The sequence below is a fragment of the Talpa europaea genome, assembly GCF_964194135.1.
Source record: "Talpa europaea genome assembly, chromosome: 8".
NCBI lineage: Eukaryota > Metazoa > Chordata > Mammalia > Eulipotyphla > Talpidae > Talpa > Talpa europaea.
In genome coordinates this window covers 40,718,279-40,733,950 of record NC_140075.1, presented here as the reverse complement: position 1 = coordinate 40,733,950, position 15,672 = coordinate 40,718,279, and the positions used below count along the sequence as shown (strand labels likewise).

At 46.4% G+C, this 15,672-nt stretch overlaps 1 protein-coding gene across 1 annotated transcript in view; it reads left to right on the top strand.

Moving 5' to 3' along the window:
* The window catches only part of MYO5C (myosin VC), a gene marked incomplete at both ends in the record, with an annotated part of 89,608 nt that overhangs the window by 38,720 nt on the left and 35,216 nt on the right, over positions 1-15,672 (top strand). Inside the window, 11 exons of the mRNA XM_084240159.1 lie at positions 199-324; positions 2,434-2,517; positions 4,665-4,799; positions 5,294-5,391; positions 6,555-6,641; positions 7,092-7,203; positions 7,958-8,169; positions 10,254-10,419; positions 10,705-10,851; positions 11,907-12,071; positions 13,967-14,060. Coding sequence (XP_084096285.1) covers positions 199-324; positions 2,434-2,517; positions 4,665-4,799; positions 5,294-5,391; positions 6,555-6,641; positions 7,092-7,203; positions 7,958-8,169; positions 10,254-10,419; positions 10,705-10,851; positions 11,907-12,071; positions 13,967-14,060 — 1,426 coding nt within the window. The remainder of the gene's footprint in view (positions 1-198; positions 325-2,433; positions 2,518-4,664; positions 4,800-5,293; positions 5,392-6,554; positions 6,642-7,091; positions 7,204-7,957; positions 8,170-10,253; positions 10,420-10,704; positions 10,852-11,906; positions 12,072-13,966; positions 14,061-15,672) is intronic.

The following is a 15,672-nucleotide window of genomic DNA, read 5'->3' as shown; positions in this document are numbered from 1 at the left end:
GGTGGCAGGAGAGGTTTGCACGTCATGTGGGACCCTCACCCGGCAGCTGGGAACTGAACCAGCACTGCAGAGGCTGCTGGCAGCTTTGCAACCCAATGCTCAACCGCTGTGCCACCGGAGGCCCTCATTTCAGTGTTTCTTACTGTTCATGCTTTTCTCACCTCTTATGATCTTTGATCTCTGTGATTTGATTTCCAGTTACCACATGGAACTGATGAAAACTGGCTTCAAAAACTATATAATAATTTCGTCAACAAGAACCCTTTGTTTGAAAAACCCAGAATGTCAAACACAACCTTTGTCCTCCAGCATTTTGCTGACAAGGTAATGGGAGGGCTAGAGTAAGTTGGTCCCGACGAGCAGGCTGGCCGGGGATTTCCAGTCGGATCCAGATCACACTTAGTGTATGGCTTCGATGAAGGGAATGTATGTTTAACAATTTTTGCTGTGTTTTTTTAACCACAAAACACATGAGTTTGAGTTGTACTACTTTAAAGATAAATGTGTTGTTTGTGGATCTCATTACTGATTTTGGATATATTGTAATTCATTGAGCTGTTTTCAGTTTATGTTTTCTATGAAATTGCAATAATCAAGACAGCACAATTGTGTCCTATTATGAAAGCTATTGTTTGAGGTTTTCATTTTTTATTCTGTCATAATATACCTATTACTATGGTAACATATAGGTTGACTCAGGATGCATGGGTTTTCTAGGCGACCTTTATTGTTTTCTTTATATGTTCCTACTTTTTATAGGACACATATTCCTTAATGGAAAGAAAATATTGTTTTAAATATCACATTCCAGACAGCTTAGAAGCTTGAAGGAACAAAAAGAGAAATCACCATAACCACTGGCCCTCAACATACGTTCACATCTTTACTTCTTTGTAAAGAATGTTGCCCCATTGGCGGTCACTCTAGTGGCCTAGCCAGTATCTGGGGCAAGAGCTTCCACTTACCTGTCTGACACTGGTACTGCAGATCAGATCTCTCGAACGTGCCTGAGTGACTGAGGTGACAGGAGCTAGAAGCTGAACTAACCTTGTAAGCTAGAGGGCTACTGCTGACCATGATTGATAACCTTTCAGTGCTGGGGATTTTTCAAATGATTCCTAAAAAGATGCACTTGAAATGAATGGTGATAGAGATCAAGTTACATTTTCTAATTGTCCTTGATAGTTTCATGGGAGAAAGAAAAAGATCAGACTTCATACAAAGCACATATGGGATTCATTTCAAGAGATTCCATTGTGCAGAGTTTCTGCATACTTAATTCCCTCACCCGACATTTCCAAGAAGTCCCTCTTAAAAGAAATAATGATGCGACATTTGGGTGGACTGAAGACTGGTAGGAAGAAACCACATATACTCTAACACTAGCTTGGGGTCTCAGCCTAATATGCCAAGGAAATAAGAACCTCTAATGCAGCAAGTCTCCAGAGCCCCCATCAGAGGTTCTTAGCTGCTCACAACAGATGGCCCCCCTATATTTCTTACCCGTCACTCATTTGCACTAGTGGTTCATATCACTAGTCTGGAAGAATTCATTCAGCAATTAATGCACTTCATTCACAAGAGAGAGTTTACAGACAGACTGCATTCCTGGTTCTTAACCCAAACTGCACAATAAGGTCAATCTCCAACCCAGCAGGACAGAGTCCTTGCCTGGGCAACCCCAACCTCTGCCTCCAGATCTAGCAACCCAATACCTTGTTTCTTCAGAGTCAATTAAAATCTTTTTTCACATAATTTTTAACTTGTGAAGAATATATGTCACATGTTAAAGTATACACCCCAGAGGCATAAATTTCTGGGGTTTGAATATTTAAGCGGTCACCCTGGATGTGCTGTTGGGCGGATTTGAGAAGTCTCATGACTCAGAAGGAGCTTCCTGGAGAGCTTCTCTAAGCCAAATTCAAGAGTAGCAAACACAGAGCCACTCTAAACCCAACTCTAGGGCTTTGGGGCCCTTGAAAGCTTACACTCAGCTGGTCAGGTTTGTTGTTTTGTTTTTTTCTTTCTATTAATGCTGGTTTAGGAAAACATTCTGTTTAAACCTAAAGGACACCACTGAACTTTTCCCCTCTGATTACTGGCTTCAAATAAGGGTAAAATGAGCCTCAACCCAGGATCATTGCAGGCATACCATTCAGGGAGTGACTGGTCACCTGTGGCCAGAGGAACAGGTGACCCTGTCCCTCCAGACGTGAGTGTGGACCAACGGGCAGCTGGTGAGAAATCCAGCCTGGCTCTTTCCCTCGGATGTGAGCTCCCTGTAATGGGCTTAATGTAACAGACATTGATTCCCTTTTTGGAAGACTAGCTTTTTAGCCCCTTTGTTAATCTTTCTCAGAAAAGAAATTTATGGCACTTCGATGCTGTCTGGTTTTGCCTCCTTGGAAATAATTAATTCCTTTGTCTGCATAGGTAGAATATAAATGTGAAGGTTTCCTTGAGAAGAACAGAGATACCGTCTATGACATGCTGGTTGAAATCTTGAGAGCAAGCAAGGTTTGTAAAGTCTTATGGGGTAATTAATGTTATTCATCATGTACTTGACATGGATCTAAATGAAATCAAGAACGAGTAAGAAGTGTACATGTCACCTGCCTTGCAGTGGCAAATGTAGCTCATATGTAAAAAAAAAAAATAACTAGAATTAGTACTAAAATATGTTTCTAACTCCTAAAAGCATATACATCTCCACTATATAAAAATTTGAAATCAAATGTGCAGGTGACAGAAGAAAACAGCAAATATAATCATTTAAAGAGTGATCACTCACATGTTATTCATTCATTCACAAATATTTATGTAGCATCACCCCAGATTCAAGGTCAGCAGCGAACCAGGCAGACAGGGTGCCTGCCTCTTGGAGCATTCTAGAGGGAGCAACATACCTAGACCATGCGAACGGGCAGTAGTAGGTGGTGCTGAGTGCTCGAAGGAGAGGAGCCATGTAGGGGTGGGACGGTGCTTGCCCTGAGCTCCTCGAGTCCTCAGTTCTACGTGACAAGGAGTATCAGCAGAAGAATGGCTTTTGCCTTTTTCTTTTCCTCTTTAAGTTTCTCTTTAAAAAAAAAAATGGAAAAGGGGATATTGTATACCTGAGCCTTGATTTCTGTGAAGATTTGGTTGTATTTATTGTCCTTCTCTTAAAGATCCTAGCCCTTTTTGTTCAGCTGTTTTGACAGCTTGACAAATAAGCATGAACATTTCCATTAATGATCATAAATAAATCAGAGGCACGACTTGTTAGTAAAACCAATTTATGCTAGAGAGTTCCACGTGCAGATGGCCTATGTCTTGTATGCGGAACTAGCTGACTTACCAGTTGTTCATGCCCGAGCTTTCCCTGGGGTCCGGTCTGGAAATTGTTTGTGATGTTGTAGAAATCTAGGTGGGTCTCTCAACTGGGCACTCCTGCTGTCTGAGGTGTGAACATTTCACATCCACACACTCCCCTGGGACACAGAGGGTGCAGTAGGGATTCTCCCTGTCTGGTTTACAAGAAAAAATATATGCACTTCACTCTAAGAGCTGTCCAAAATAATCCAGCAATGAGGCAGAGCTCAGTCTGCAAATAAAAACAAAGCTTTATTTAAGGGTTTTTTTTTTATTTTTTTAAGAAAGATTTTATATATTTTTGCATAGAAGGCCAGAGGTGCAGGGGCGAGGCTGGTGAAAGGATTCGCCAGAGAGAGAGTGGAGAGAAAAGCAGAATTTGAGAGCCAGATGAGCCATATAAGTGAACCCATGTGAGAAGAAAGTACAGAGCTTCTGTAAGGCAGAGCTCCTGTAGGTAAACTAATGAAATTCTTTAACAAGGGGGAAAAGGCAGGCCAAAGGAAGAGATGCCTGTATGTCCGTGTAGCAATAGATTGTCCTTTTTGGGGTCTGATGACATTTACTGATTCCTGTAAGAAGTTATTGCTGTTTTCTCCAAACTCCTCAATTCCAGGGTGAGGGTGCTGGTTAGTGGGGGTGACGGATGTGCTTGTAGATCCAGATTCCTAAGTGTTTGGGCGTGGCAGCTGTGCACACACTCCTTTTGGCTCATTCTGGATATTGGCTTTATCAATTTTCATGCCTTGGTTTCTTAGTCACCTTCACAGAGAGAAGATGAGATATTTAAAGAAATACTTGATGCAAGGTAGAATGTGCTGAGTGTCTTAAAAGATCTGCAAATGAAAGATGAAGAGAGTTCAGAGGAAATTGAAATTAATTCATCCTGGGGCATGATTTTTTTTTTTTTTTTTTACCTTTATCTAAGCAAGTGAAGGGGACTGAATGTGGAATGATGGGAAAGGCTTAAATCTGGAGGGGTGAGATTGTGGGGTAGGAGGGAGGATATCCAGATGGAGAATGCACATGAGCCACGGCACAGTAGGAAGATCCTCTTTTCCGACACTTTGAGACTCACGTGCAGACATTGCAGTTTTCCTCACTGCTCCCTTTCCTGGGAAAGAAGCCACAACTTATCCTGAGCAAGGATGATCTCCTAGTGGTGTTGAGATTTGACTGGTCTGGTCGAGCTGAGGTTGTTACTTTGTCCCCTACCGGTTAGAGGGGGTGGTTGCCACCAGTGATTTGACCTGTACCAGCTGAGGACTGGGGTGAACACTTTAGAACACTGAAACCCTTTCTGTTCCTTCCAGTTTCATCTCTGCGCCAAATTTTTTCAAGAAAATCCAGTTCCTTCTTCCCCCTTTGGATCAGCGATCACAGTTAAATCTGCAAAGCAAGTTATCAAGCCAAACAGCAAGCACTTCCGGACCACAGTGGGGAGTAAGGTACCAAGAAAATGTGAGGATAAAGGGTCCAGGAACAAAGGACAAGATGCCTCCACCCAACCCACTCCCCCACCCCCCACCCCCCACCCCCCGAGTTTGAATCACTGGTAGGACTCCTTGCCATGCAGCTAGGCTTGGATGTGAACATCGAGCTGCTTCAAATTCAATATACATACAGATGCAAAGAAAGGCCACAGTCCATTGTGATCAGGCCTCAACCTCCAAGGCCACATACACCTGGGCAAACTGCATGTTTGCACAATAACATGATTTACTAAGCACCTGCCCTTTGTAAGCGTCAGATAGAGCAGAAGCCTACCCAAAACAGTAGGACACACTAATAGACACAGTCGTGAATTGAAACCATTCATAGTAAGTATTTATGCATGAAATTAACTTTTCCTTAGGTAACTTAGCAAAGTTAGATCTTGTTTTTCCCTGCATCTGAGCATTGCATTTCTGTATGACATTTGTTATTTGCCCTTGTCTCCTAGTTCCGCAGCTCCCTGTACTTGCTCATGGAGACCCTCAACGCGACCACTCCCCATTACGTCCGCTGCATCAAGCCGAATGATGAGAAATTACCCTTTGAGTAAGTATTCTTATGCGGCAGGGAGGGACAGCACTGGGGAAGCTGCTTCTGCCATGATATTGCAGTGTTTAAAATCATCTTGAACTTGACAGTTTCTGAGTTTTTGAATAATCGAGAGCAATTTCGCCCCTTGACATATCACATCAGCCCAACCCCTCTCACTAAGCCATTTCGTCTCTGGGATTTAGCAAACGGGTTGATTTATTTATTTATTTATTAAGATTTATTTATTTATGCATACAAGAGCTGGGTACAGGCCAGAGGTGCAGGGGGTGAGAGGATCCACCAGAGACAGTGGGGAGCAGAACAGGCAGACTGACTGAAATACACTGCTGAGGGGAGCAGCGGGTGAGTCAGGAGAGGTCTGCTGCGCCATGTGGGTTGCTCCCTGGCCGGGGATCGAACTCGTGTTGCAGAGGCTACAGACAGCTTCATAGGTTGCATCTTACCCTTGCACAACCAGGGAGGCCCAAAGGGGTTGATTTAAAAGAATAATCTACAACTAAAGTTTACACAATCCGGAAATCGGGATATTCTCCTTGATTATAGGAAGTTGTGTTTGTAGGAGTAAGGGTGTAGAGGTCGGAAGCTTTGTCCTTAAACATGGCATGAGCATTAATTAGACTTGTTCTCTGGGAGTCAAAGGAAAGCTCCAGACCATGAGAAGTAGTTTGTAGTCCCTTTTAGCTGATTCAAGCTAAGAGGAGCCTGAAGGAGATACGCAGGCTATGCAGGTGGTGAGGGTGTTTGGGTCACTGGGGGTCACATCTAAGCACAGGTCACCTGCTGGGTGTGCTGTGATGGGAACTCAAGCAGCACTTAGCAGCTGGACAAGATGATCTTGAATATTCCATCCTCTGTGGTTGTCACTGAAAGCTCACCCCAAAGGCCTTTTCCCCCACAAAGCCTTCTCCCGTCACCTCCCCCAGAATCAACACCTCCTTTCTCATGTGCTCAGCATCCTGTCTGAACTGTTTCACAGAGGTGTTATTTTCCCTTGCCATCCAGCAGGTATTTATTAATTATCTGCTGATCTGCCGGCTGCCTCGTGTGGGATTCCAGCTCCCTCCCGCGGCGCTCATGATATCAGCAGGGGGCCCACACTACTTCAGGGAGTGTTTATCAAGGATGGCTTACCTCATTATAAAATCATTGTCTTTAAGGTTTGACTCCAAAAGAATCGTCCAGCAGCTACGAGCCTGTGGTGTTTTAGAAACGATTCGCATTAGTGCACAAAGCTACCCTTCCAGGTATGTTTTGCAGGGGAAGTGCCCAACTTCAGGTCTGTGTTGAGGTCTAAGGGAAAGGCTGCCACTTTTTTTCAGTAACTTTTGTCAGATGCACCGAGGTTTTCCCCCACTGTGCTGTGGGAAGGCTGGAAGAGGGGACAGGCAGGCAGTGTCGTGGACAGAGGCCCCAGACCCATCTCTGCTGCTGGTGACAGCCGCTCCTGCCTCCCCGGTGCTCTCGGGAAAGGGAAGAGGTCACTCGTATGTGCTGAGCGCCCCCAGTCCCGGCAGCAGGCAGGTGTGAGGTCTGAGGTAAGGTTTGCGTGGTGTTGCAGGGAGACCTCGCAAAGGTCAGTGCCATCATTCCTAGAAGAGACTCCTCCTCCGCCCAGCTCGCTGACAGTGGGGGTAAGCAGGGACCACAGACATGTCCCCTGCGCTGCCTCCCCGCATACCACTCTGCCTTTCCAGGTGGACGTACATCGAGTTCTACAGTCGCTACGGTGTCCTCATGACCAAGCAGGAGCTTGAGTTCAGTGATAAAAAGGAGGTGTGCAAAGTGGTTCTCCACAGGCTCATCCAGGTCAGTCTCCCTCACCTCCAGGAATCACGGACTCTTCCCAAGAGCGCGCCTCCCAAGCCTGTCTCCTCATCTTGCTCTGAGGACTAGTCATTACGAATGCCTAAGAAGAAAGATAATGCGCCCCGAGCATTTGTGTGCTGAGGAGATCAGAGCACAAATCGCATCTCCAGACAGCAGTCTCCTTCAGGGAGCCAAATTTGAACCCGAGCCACCCCGCACTGTCCTATTCTGCTTTGTTCCACAACCGAGGCAACTGCTAGGGACCTGGCTTCTATCACACGCCACCCAAGACAGTCCCCACGCCGGGGGTCCGAGCATGGCACTCAGAGCGGATTAGGTTATTGTTGCACCGATGAGCTGTGCTGAAAGGCGTTGGGAAGGAGTTATAATGGCCAGGGGAGCGGTGGTGAAGAGCACCTAAGACGAGGCAGAAGCCAAACCTTTCCAGGTTCCTCTTCTCTCTTGTGGAAACCCCTTTCAAGAGGCTAGAGCTGCCCACCAACCCCAACGCGCATCCTTTGTCCCCCACAGAGGGACGCTGCAACCTTGTGTCCATTTCGTCCCCCAAAGTGGCTTTAAACAAGCAAATCAAAATATAAATTTCCAGCCAGGATCAGAAATTTTCTGCTTTCTATCAGAGAACAGAGTCAAAATAACGATGTTTTTGGTGTCTTTATATCGCTAAACCTATTGTCCAGGTAGTAGAGAAAATCTGAAAGATTTTATTTCTGATTATGTTGTTTTTCTCTTCTAGGATTCTAATCAGTACCAGTTTGGTAAAACCAAAATTTTCTTCAGAGCAGGGCAAGTGGCTTATTTAGAGAAACTCCGATTGGATAAACTGAGGCAGGGTTGTATTGTGATTCAAAAGCACATCCGAGGCTGGCTGCAAAGGAAGAAATTCCTCCGAGAGAGACAGGCTGCCCTAACCATCCAGCAGTACTTCCGGGGTCAGAAAACCATGAGGTATGTTGGAACCAAGGAGACAGGTGGGCTTGAACAGCTTTCTCTGCTGATCACCTCCAGGGGGGCAGGACCCATTCAGGACAAAGGGCCTCTCTCCTGGAAGCCAGGGTGCAGGGTCCCCTTTAGTGGCCACGAGCCTTGAGGTGAGAAGGGTCGTTTTGTCCCCGGGGGCCTGGTAGTGCTGACTCTGCCTTCTGTCCTCGAGTGCTGGAGGTGACAACAGGACCCTGCATAGAGGAGCCTCCAATCAGGGTGTTATAAAGAGTCAGAATTTCCCAGTGAGAGCAGGTAAAGGGATTGGGCCCCTTTTCTGTGGGTACTGAAAATGCCCAAGATGATGAGGGCCCCCATGAAGCACCCTAAGTGACAAGGCCTTGGATAGCCACTGACCAGCCTTCCTACAGATGATGGAGGGCAGACCACGCCACAGGGGGCCAATGGCACAGCCCTGAAGCAAGCCAGTCACAGAACTCCCAGGGCAGAGCTACTAACGTGACCTCAAGGGGATAGATGCAGGATGTTTAAGAGGCAGATGTTTTAGGGTGAGACTGTGGAGCTGAGTCTGACCTCTTCCTGAGCTGGGGGCCTGACTTCCAGTGGCATCTGGGCTTCTCCACGTGGTTGGGACACCAAAGTCTTCATCTCCTTTTGCCTCAAACTTGACACTCCACCTCTGCTCCCTCAGGAGACCCTCTTAGATGCACATGTCACCCTGCTTGCCTTCCACGCCTCTGGGTTTGCTTCATGACACCAGTCTCCAGGGCAGGAACCCCCAAAGTTATCTTCTTTCCCAAACCGAAGCTCCCTTTCCATTTGGGAATGACCCCTGGCCTGACAATTCTGCACCCTCTGTCCACCTCTCCCTTTGCCTCTGTGCTTTTTCATTGGTCCCACTCCCTCTGTCCTGCCCTGGACAGGCAGTCAGCTTTGCTGTCTTGACCTCGCATAGGGCATCTATGCTCCTGCTGCCTTTCTCTCCTTCTTAAAACAGGGCCTGACTGAGCCGGTGCCCTGCTCTTGCCTTTAATGCCTCTGCTGGTTCTCTTGCTGGAGATGGGCAGTCTGTCTTTGACACAGTAATCAAGGCCCCCCAGGCCCCAGATGCACTCATATGAGTGGATGCTCCATGAGGACAGGGAGCACATCCATTCTGAGAACCTAGCACAGAGGCTATTGGGTAGAAGCTACTCAGTAATATATTTTTTGAATAATAAATGGTCCCCATCTATTTTTCCAACCTCATTGACTACTAATATTCTCCAGATACCTTATATTCTAGCAATTGCAGACAGATTCTCTTTTTCGGAACGTTGCAGGCACTACTAGGCTGCCATGCTTTTGCTGATCCCTCAGCCTGAAATGCATTTTCCAACCTTCCTGTCTATAGAAATCCTACTTTTCCATCAAGAGTTAGCTCATCTGCCTTCCCAAGCAGAACGTTAGTTCTTTACGAGCCTGCTTACAGATGAACTTAGCAGCTATTCATGTCTCCTCCGCCCCTCCTCCACCACTTAAGTCTGCTCCCTGCAGCTGTAAACTGCGGGCTCCCCCTCCAGTCCTTTCAGACAAAAGTAGACAGGCATTTTCTAAAGGGTCAAAAGCTGTGGGCTTTGGGGCTTTGCCTCTCCCTTACTATTCAGCCCTGCTGTCACAGCATGGGAGCAGCCTCAGGCAATGTGCGATAGGTGGGGGGCACTCCAATAACTGTGACAGAGGGCAGGCCGGATTCGGCCCCCAGGTTGGTTTTCCCAGCTCTAGTCTAGGCCCCCCCACCCATGACTGCCCACCAGAGTGAATGATAGAGGGCTGGCCGTGTGCAATGCCGCAGCACGCTTCTGTTGCCACAGACTCCCTCTGGGATTGATGGGCTTGAACAGGAGAGAGAGTTTCCACGTGGAGCCATGTTCAAATCAGGAGGAAAGGAGAGTTAATGGCAACTGATCCAAACCACTGCCACGGTTTAATGTGCAGATTTGCAAAACATATGTGAGTTCCGTAGTAGAAAAGTGCTACACAGCGTGTGGCTCCAGTCGAGGCCAGCGCCCTGTGGATAGCAGGTTTACTCTACATTCTTTTTAACCAAGGAAAGCCATTACCGCCACAGCCCTAAAAGAAGCCTGGGCAGCAATAGTCCTTCAGAAGTACTGTCGGGGATATCTGGTTCGCAATTTGTACCAGCTCATCCGTGTGGCCACCATCACCATCCAGGCCCACACCCGAGGATTCCTGGCCAGGAGGAGGTATCGGAAGGTGCGCTGGGGCCGCAGGCTATTTGGGACGTGGGTTTCCCAGGATTCCTGTTAGTTTCCTCCCATGGTAGAGAGACAGTTTCTCTGCCAAAGTTCTTCCTAGAGAGCAGGGAGTCCTGGCGTGGGCACGTCTGTCCCTGCGCGTCTGCTACAGGTAGGGTTGGATGATTGTTTCAAGTGTGGGTGTAACAGGGCCCTGTGGGTCGGCAGCGGCACCTCCCAACATTGGCAGAGTTGATGAAACGGTGGAGATCCAGTTTACACTTCGCAAAATCTTATTTTAAAGATGCTCCAGGAACACAAGGCTGTGATCCTTCAGAAATATGCACGGGCATGGCTGGCCAGACGCAGATTCCAGAGCATCCGACGCTTCGTGCTCAACATTCAGCTTACTTACAGGGTCCAGCGTTTGCAGAAAAAACTGGAAGATCAGGTAGAAGCTCATAGTGAATTTTTCACATTTACTTTTTCTAATAGTTTAGTTTTTCTTTGGCAGTTTTTGGCTATGCCTTTAAGACTTAGACCCATTTAAGGAGCTTGGAAAAATGTACAGGGACCACCTGGGTCAGAGCACAGCAGCGCGCTGTAAAGGGCTGCTGCGTGTGACTGTAAAGGGCTGATCGTGCTCTGCACAATGGCAGGTCCCCAATGGGGCAAGTGGGGCTGAGATGCAGAACTGGCTTCACTGGCCAGCCCGTGTGCCCTGGTATAAAACTGTGCTGCTGTCAAGCGCAGGTGCCTTTCCCTAATTTGCACAGAGATGAGGTCAGATCCAAACTGTGCTCCTCTAGGGCTGTGTTGGCTCAGCGGAGCTACTGTTTTCTAATTTCCAAAGGGCTCTATAGTCTCACTGCAGCCCTGCATGTTTTGGGGAAGATTCCCACTGGCAGGAAAATAAATCCACATGCTCTCAGCCATTGGGAGAAGATTCTGGAATATTCAGTGTCCAGATCTTTAAAACTCACTCCTGTGCCTGTCCCATATATTACTGCGATGATCCTCAATGAACTAGAAATGTAACCTCAGCTATGCTGCAGAGGTCCTTGGGGAATGGATGAGCACATAAGCAAATAGTCCTGAGGTTTTGCTGCAATGTCTCCTCATTGTGCAGTCAAATAACAGGTCTGTGTGTTGGATTAGCACTCACCATTTACCTCATTTATGTCTCTCTAAAGACCCTATCTCCGTCATACAGTCATGTTCCAAGGTACTGGGGATTAGGACTTACCATAAGAATTGGGTTCAGCGCACAACATTAGGGTTGTTCTGGAGCCTAGCCCTGGACTGGGCCCACACTCATGTCCCTGACCAGATCTGCCTCGTTATTTTCATTGGGGTGAAGAAACTAATACACACCACTGCAGTGATAAATAGCACCTGTGTGAACAAACCTCTGGTAGATTTAGATTCCCTATTAAAGATAATAAGGAAATGGAACCACTTCTTTTATTTTGGATAAACCACTAAGCATCTATTTCTTTTCTCTAGAACAAAGAAAACCACGGGCTGGTGGAGAAGCTGACCAGTCTGGCTGCTCTTCGGGCAGGTGACATGGAGAAGATTCAGAAACTGGAATCAGAACTGGACAGAGCAGCTACCCACAGGCACAATTATGAAGAGAAGGGGAAGACATACAAGGCTGTGACAGAGGAGGTCAGATACTGGCTTGTGACTGGGGAAATATGTTGTGAGTCTTTCCATGGAAGCTTTGCAGCAATGCCCTGCAAAGCAGAGTTCTGCAGAGCAAATCAGATTTTGCTATTGGCTTCTGTTACCAGAGGGAGCCTACCTTTGGAGGAGGGGAGGTCAGAGTTCCAGAGTCTGCAGGAAGACAAGGAGGCCAATGCCTCAAGCATGGAAACATAGGGATTCCTCTCCCTTTCAACTTTTGTAAAATGATGAAAAGCCTAAGAAGGAGGCCTGGCTACATGCTTTCCTCTCTTCCAGGATAACTTTGGTCCCCTGTGGCTTGTCCATCTGGTGTGTGACTGTAAACATCTTACCAGAACAGCAGGGCAAAGCTTGGGGCAGGTTTCCATCTCTGTGCTGCAGTAAAAAGAGCAGTAGATACAAAAAATCAGGTTCTCAGGTTCAAGTGTGGTTTTTGCTATTGACTGGGTGACTTTGGGGAACTTATGAAAACAACAAAAAGGGGCAGAGTTGCTGTAAAGATAAAATTGTTCAATGAAATAGTTTAGCCCTTTGCATATCAAAGTTAACCCGCACAAGCATGAGCTGCTTTCTTTCTTAGCAGTGGTCATTATTTTATGTATTTATTTGTCATCTGAGATGTTTATATTTTTAAAATTTAGTTACTTCTTCCATCATTGTTAATTTGGGGGCAGTATTTGATTTCTCCCTCAGGTGAAATCCCCGTGGTCCCCCCACCACCAGAGCACGTGTGCCTGTGCTCTTCCCTCGTCTGTTTTGACTCCTTTCCTTCCCCCTTCCCTGCTGTATCCTTAGCTATCCTCCTCTATGGTCAGCTTGCTAGTTTTGTCTTTTTCTTGACCTTTGTTTGTTTTTCCTATAGTCCACATATAAATAAGATCATCCAATATTTCTCTTTTTCCATCTGACTTATTTCACTTAGAATTATCCCGTCCAACTCCATCCATGTTGCTGCACATAGCAGAAGTTTATCTTTTTTGATTGCTGAGTAATACTCCGTTGTGTATATTTATCATATCTTCTTGTTCCATTCATCTGTTTTTAGATATTTGAGTTGTTTGCATATCTTGGCTACTATAAATAGTGCTGCAATAAACATAGGTTTCCTTTAGAATGAGTGTTTTAGTGTCCTTTGGGTAAATTCCTAGGAGTGGAATCTCTGAATCATATGGTAGATCCAATTTTAGTGTTTTGAGGAAACTTTACACATTTTTCCATCATGGCTGGACAGTTTGCATTCCCACCAGAAGTGTCAGAAGGTTCCTTTTCCAAGGAGGTCATCTTTATTACCACCCATTCTCCTAACCTTCCAAAGTCCTACCACACCCAGTGTTGTGCCAGCCTGGAGCCCAGGCCCATCCCACTCTGCCTTCCCCATGGCCTGGTGCCGGCTATGCCAACGCAGCTCAGACATTGTCAGTCACCCACCTTCCTCACCACGAGGCAGACAGTTTACCAAGAGAAGCTAAAATAATAGACTTCTGTCACAATCACTCATCCTTCCTAAGTCATAACACTCCTAAACTGTGAATCCACTTCTAGCATAAATTACCTACTTCATGTTAATTTTTAAGTTCCCTGATTATTGAGAAGCTTGAGGAAAGGATAAAAGAGTTTCCTTGACTGAGGAAACTTGGATTTGGTTCATTCTCCTTGATTTCAGCTGCTGCTGGGCCAGTTGGGAACTAGCATTTGCCAGAAGTCACAGGAACCCTTGCCTGTGAACGAGATGCCGCGTGGGCTAGTGCTGGCTGTTACCCCTGCATGGGAGAGTAGACCCCAACATACTTGTTCACAAATACTCAACTTTCCATCAACAAAAGCAGTGGCAACAAAACTTAAAGTGAGATTTTCAAAGTTTTTTCTTCCCTTTCTAGAAATTGGCAAAGCTGCAGAAGCATAATTCAGAACTGGAGAAGGAGAAGGAGCAAGTACAGCTGAAGCTGCAAGAGAAGACTGAAGAACTGAAAGGTAAAGCCCAAGAAGGTGACACCTGCATTCCTATGCTTACCCTTCTAATCATTAATCGCTAGATCAGAGTTTTAGGATCGAGAACCCCGGCCGTTTACTTTTGCTGCAAAAAGAATCACTAACTTGTGGTAACTTTACCCTATAGAGTCTTGTGTTTTATTTCCATCTTTTGTCAGACAGCACAGCAGTCCCCTTCTGAGAACCTCCTGGGGCATTCACAAGCTGCAGATGGTTGGGCCATAAGCCTGGAGCTTATACATCAGGAGATGGGGCCGGGGGTGTGGAGTGTGTCTGGTGGTCTCTGCAGGGGTACACCTGTATTGTTTAAAAAAAGACATCTGTATTTTTTGAAACCTTTAGATGATCCTGATGCATAATCAAGGTCATGTTGGGATAATATTTGTAGCTTGCCAAGGATTTACAGTCAGATTTTGGGATCTGTCTGAGTCACTTAGTCTAAGTGGCAGCCCCATCCTCTGCCACTGCCCTGGCCCTGCAGGAAGACCCTGTTTAGCCCTTGAGCCATAGCACCCTAGCATGTTCACTTCTGATCCTCAGAACAGCTTCTAACATTTTCCTTTGGGCTCTGGAGCAATGCCCTTAGCCCAGCTTTATCCATCTGTAGCTTTCCAACTCAAAACCAAATTCAGGCACTTACTAAATCCCAAAAAGGCAACAGGAACATAAACCCACTGGTCCCTGACCTGATAGTTTAAATCTCCACACTCCATTGTCCAAGATCTCTTCCTTAGGTGTCGATGTGGGGGCCACAGGGCCAGAGGGTTCAGGCCTGGGCATCTTAGCACACTCCTCAGGCCCAGCACATGGTGGATACCCCAGGCTCTGGTGGGGCACAGTGCCCCAGGGGTTCAGGTCAGGGTGCAGGAGAAGCCAATGCAATTGGGTGGAGTAAGCATCCTGAGTCTGCCCCGTGGCACAGGGAAGGCTGTTCAGACGGTGCTAGGGGTGTGTTCAGATACTGAGTGCCCTCCACCCCGCCTCAGCCTGGAGATGTGGATGCCGGCGCCCAAGTAAACATCAGTGATGAACAGAAGGAGGGCCCAGGTCTCTGAGTAAACCTTGCACCTGGCTTATAAGAAGGGCCACCTCCACCTCTTCATTACAGTGACTCCTCGGGTGTTTGTTCTTTTTTCTAACTACTTTGAGTGAGATTTTCCACAGGAAATTTTGATTTCCCAAAAGTGTTTTTGGAGATTATATATTTGATCGCATTAATGTGCTTGGGTGGATTTTGTACCTCTGAAAAAGTGTCTGAAACGCTGTCAAACCCAGCGTTTATGAACTGCTTATCCTTTGGGTATCACAGTATTTTGTGAAAAGCACCAGCCTTCATTGACCCTTGTGACCTTTGACTGAGGGATGTTATTTATCAAATGTTGTTTTCCCTTTTGGAGAGTCCAATTTGGACACAGTCTGGTTGCTCTTGAGAAGAAAGTCCCATTTGAGCACCCCCTTAGCTCTTTTACAAAGGGCCCAAGCTGGTAAGCACCCACACCGAAGACAATTATGTGAGTGAATAGTAAACTGAAATTAAATCTGGTGCCTAAATTAAAGCTTAAGCATTTCCCCTCGTATTTTCTGGATGACTCAT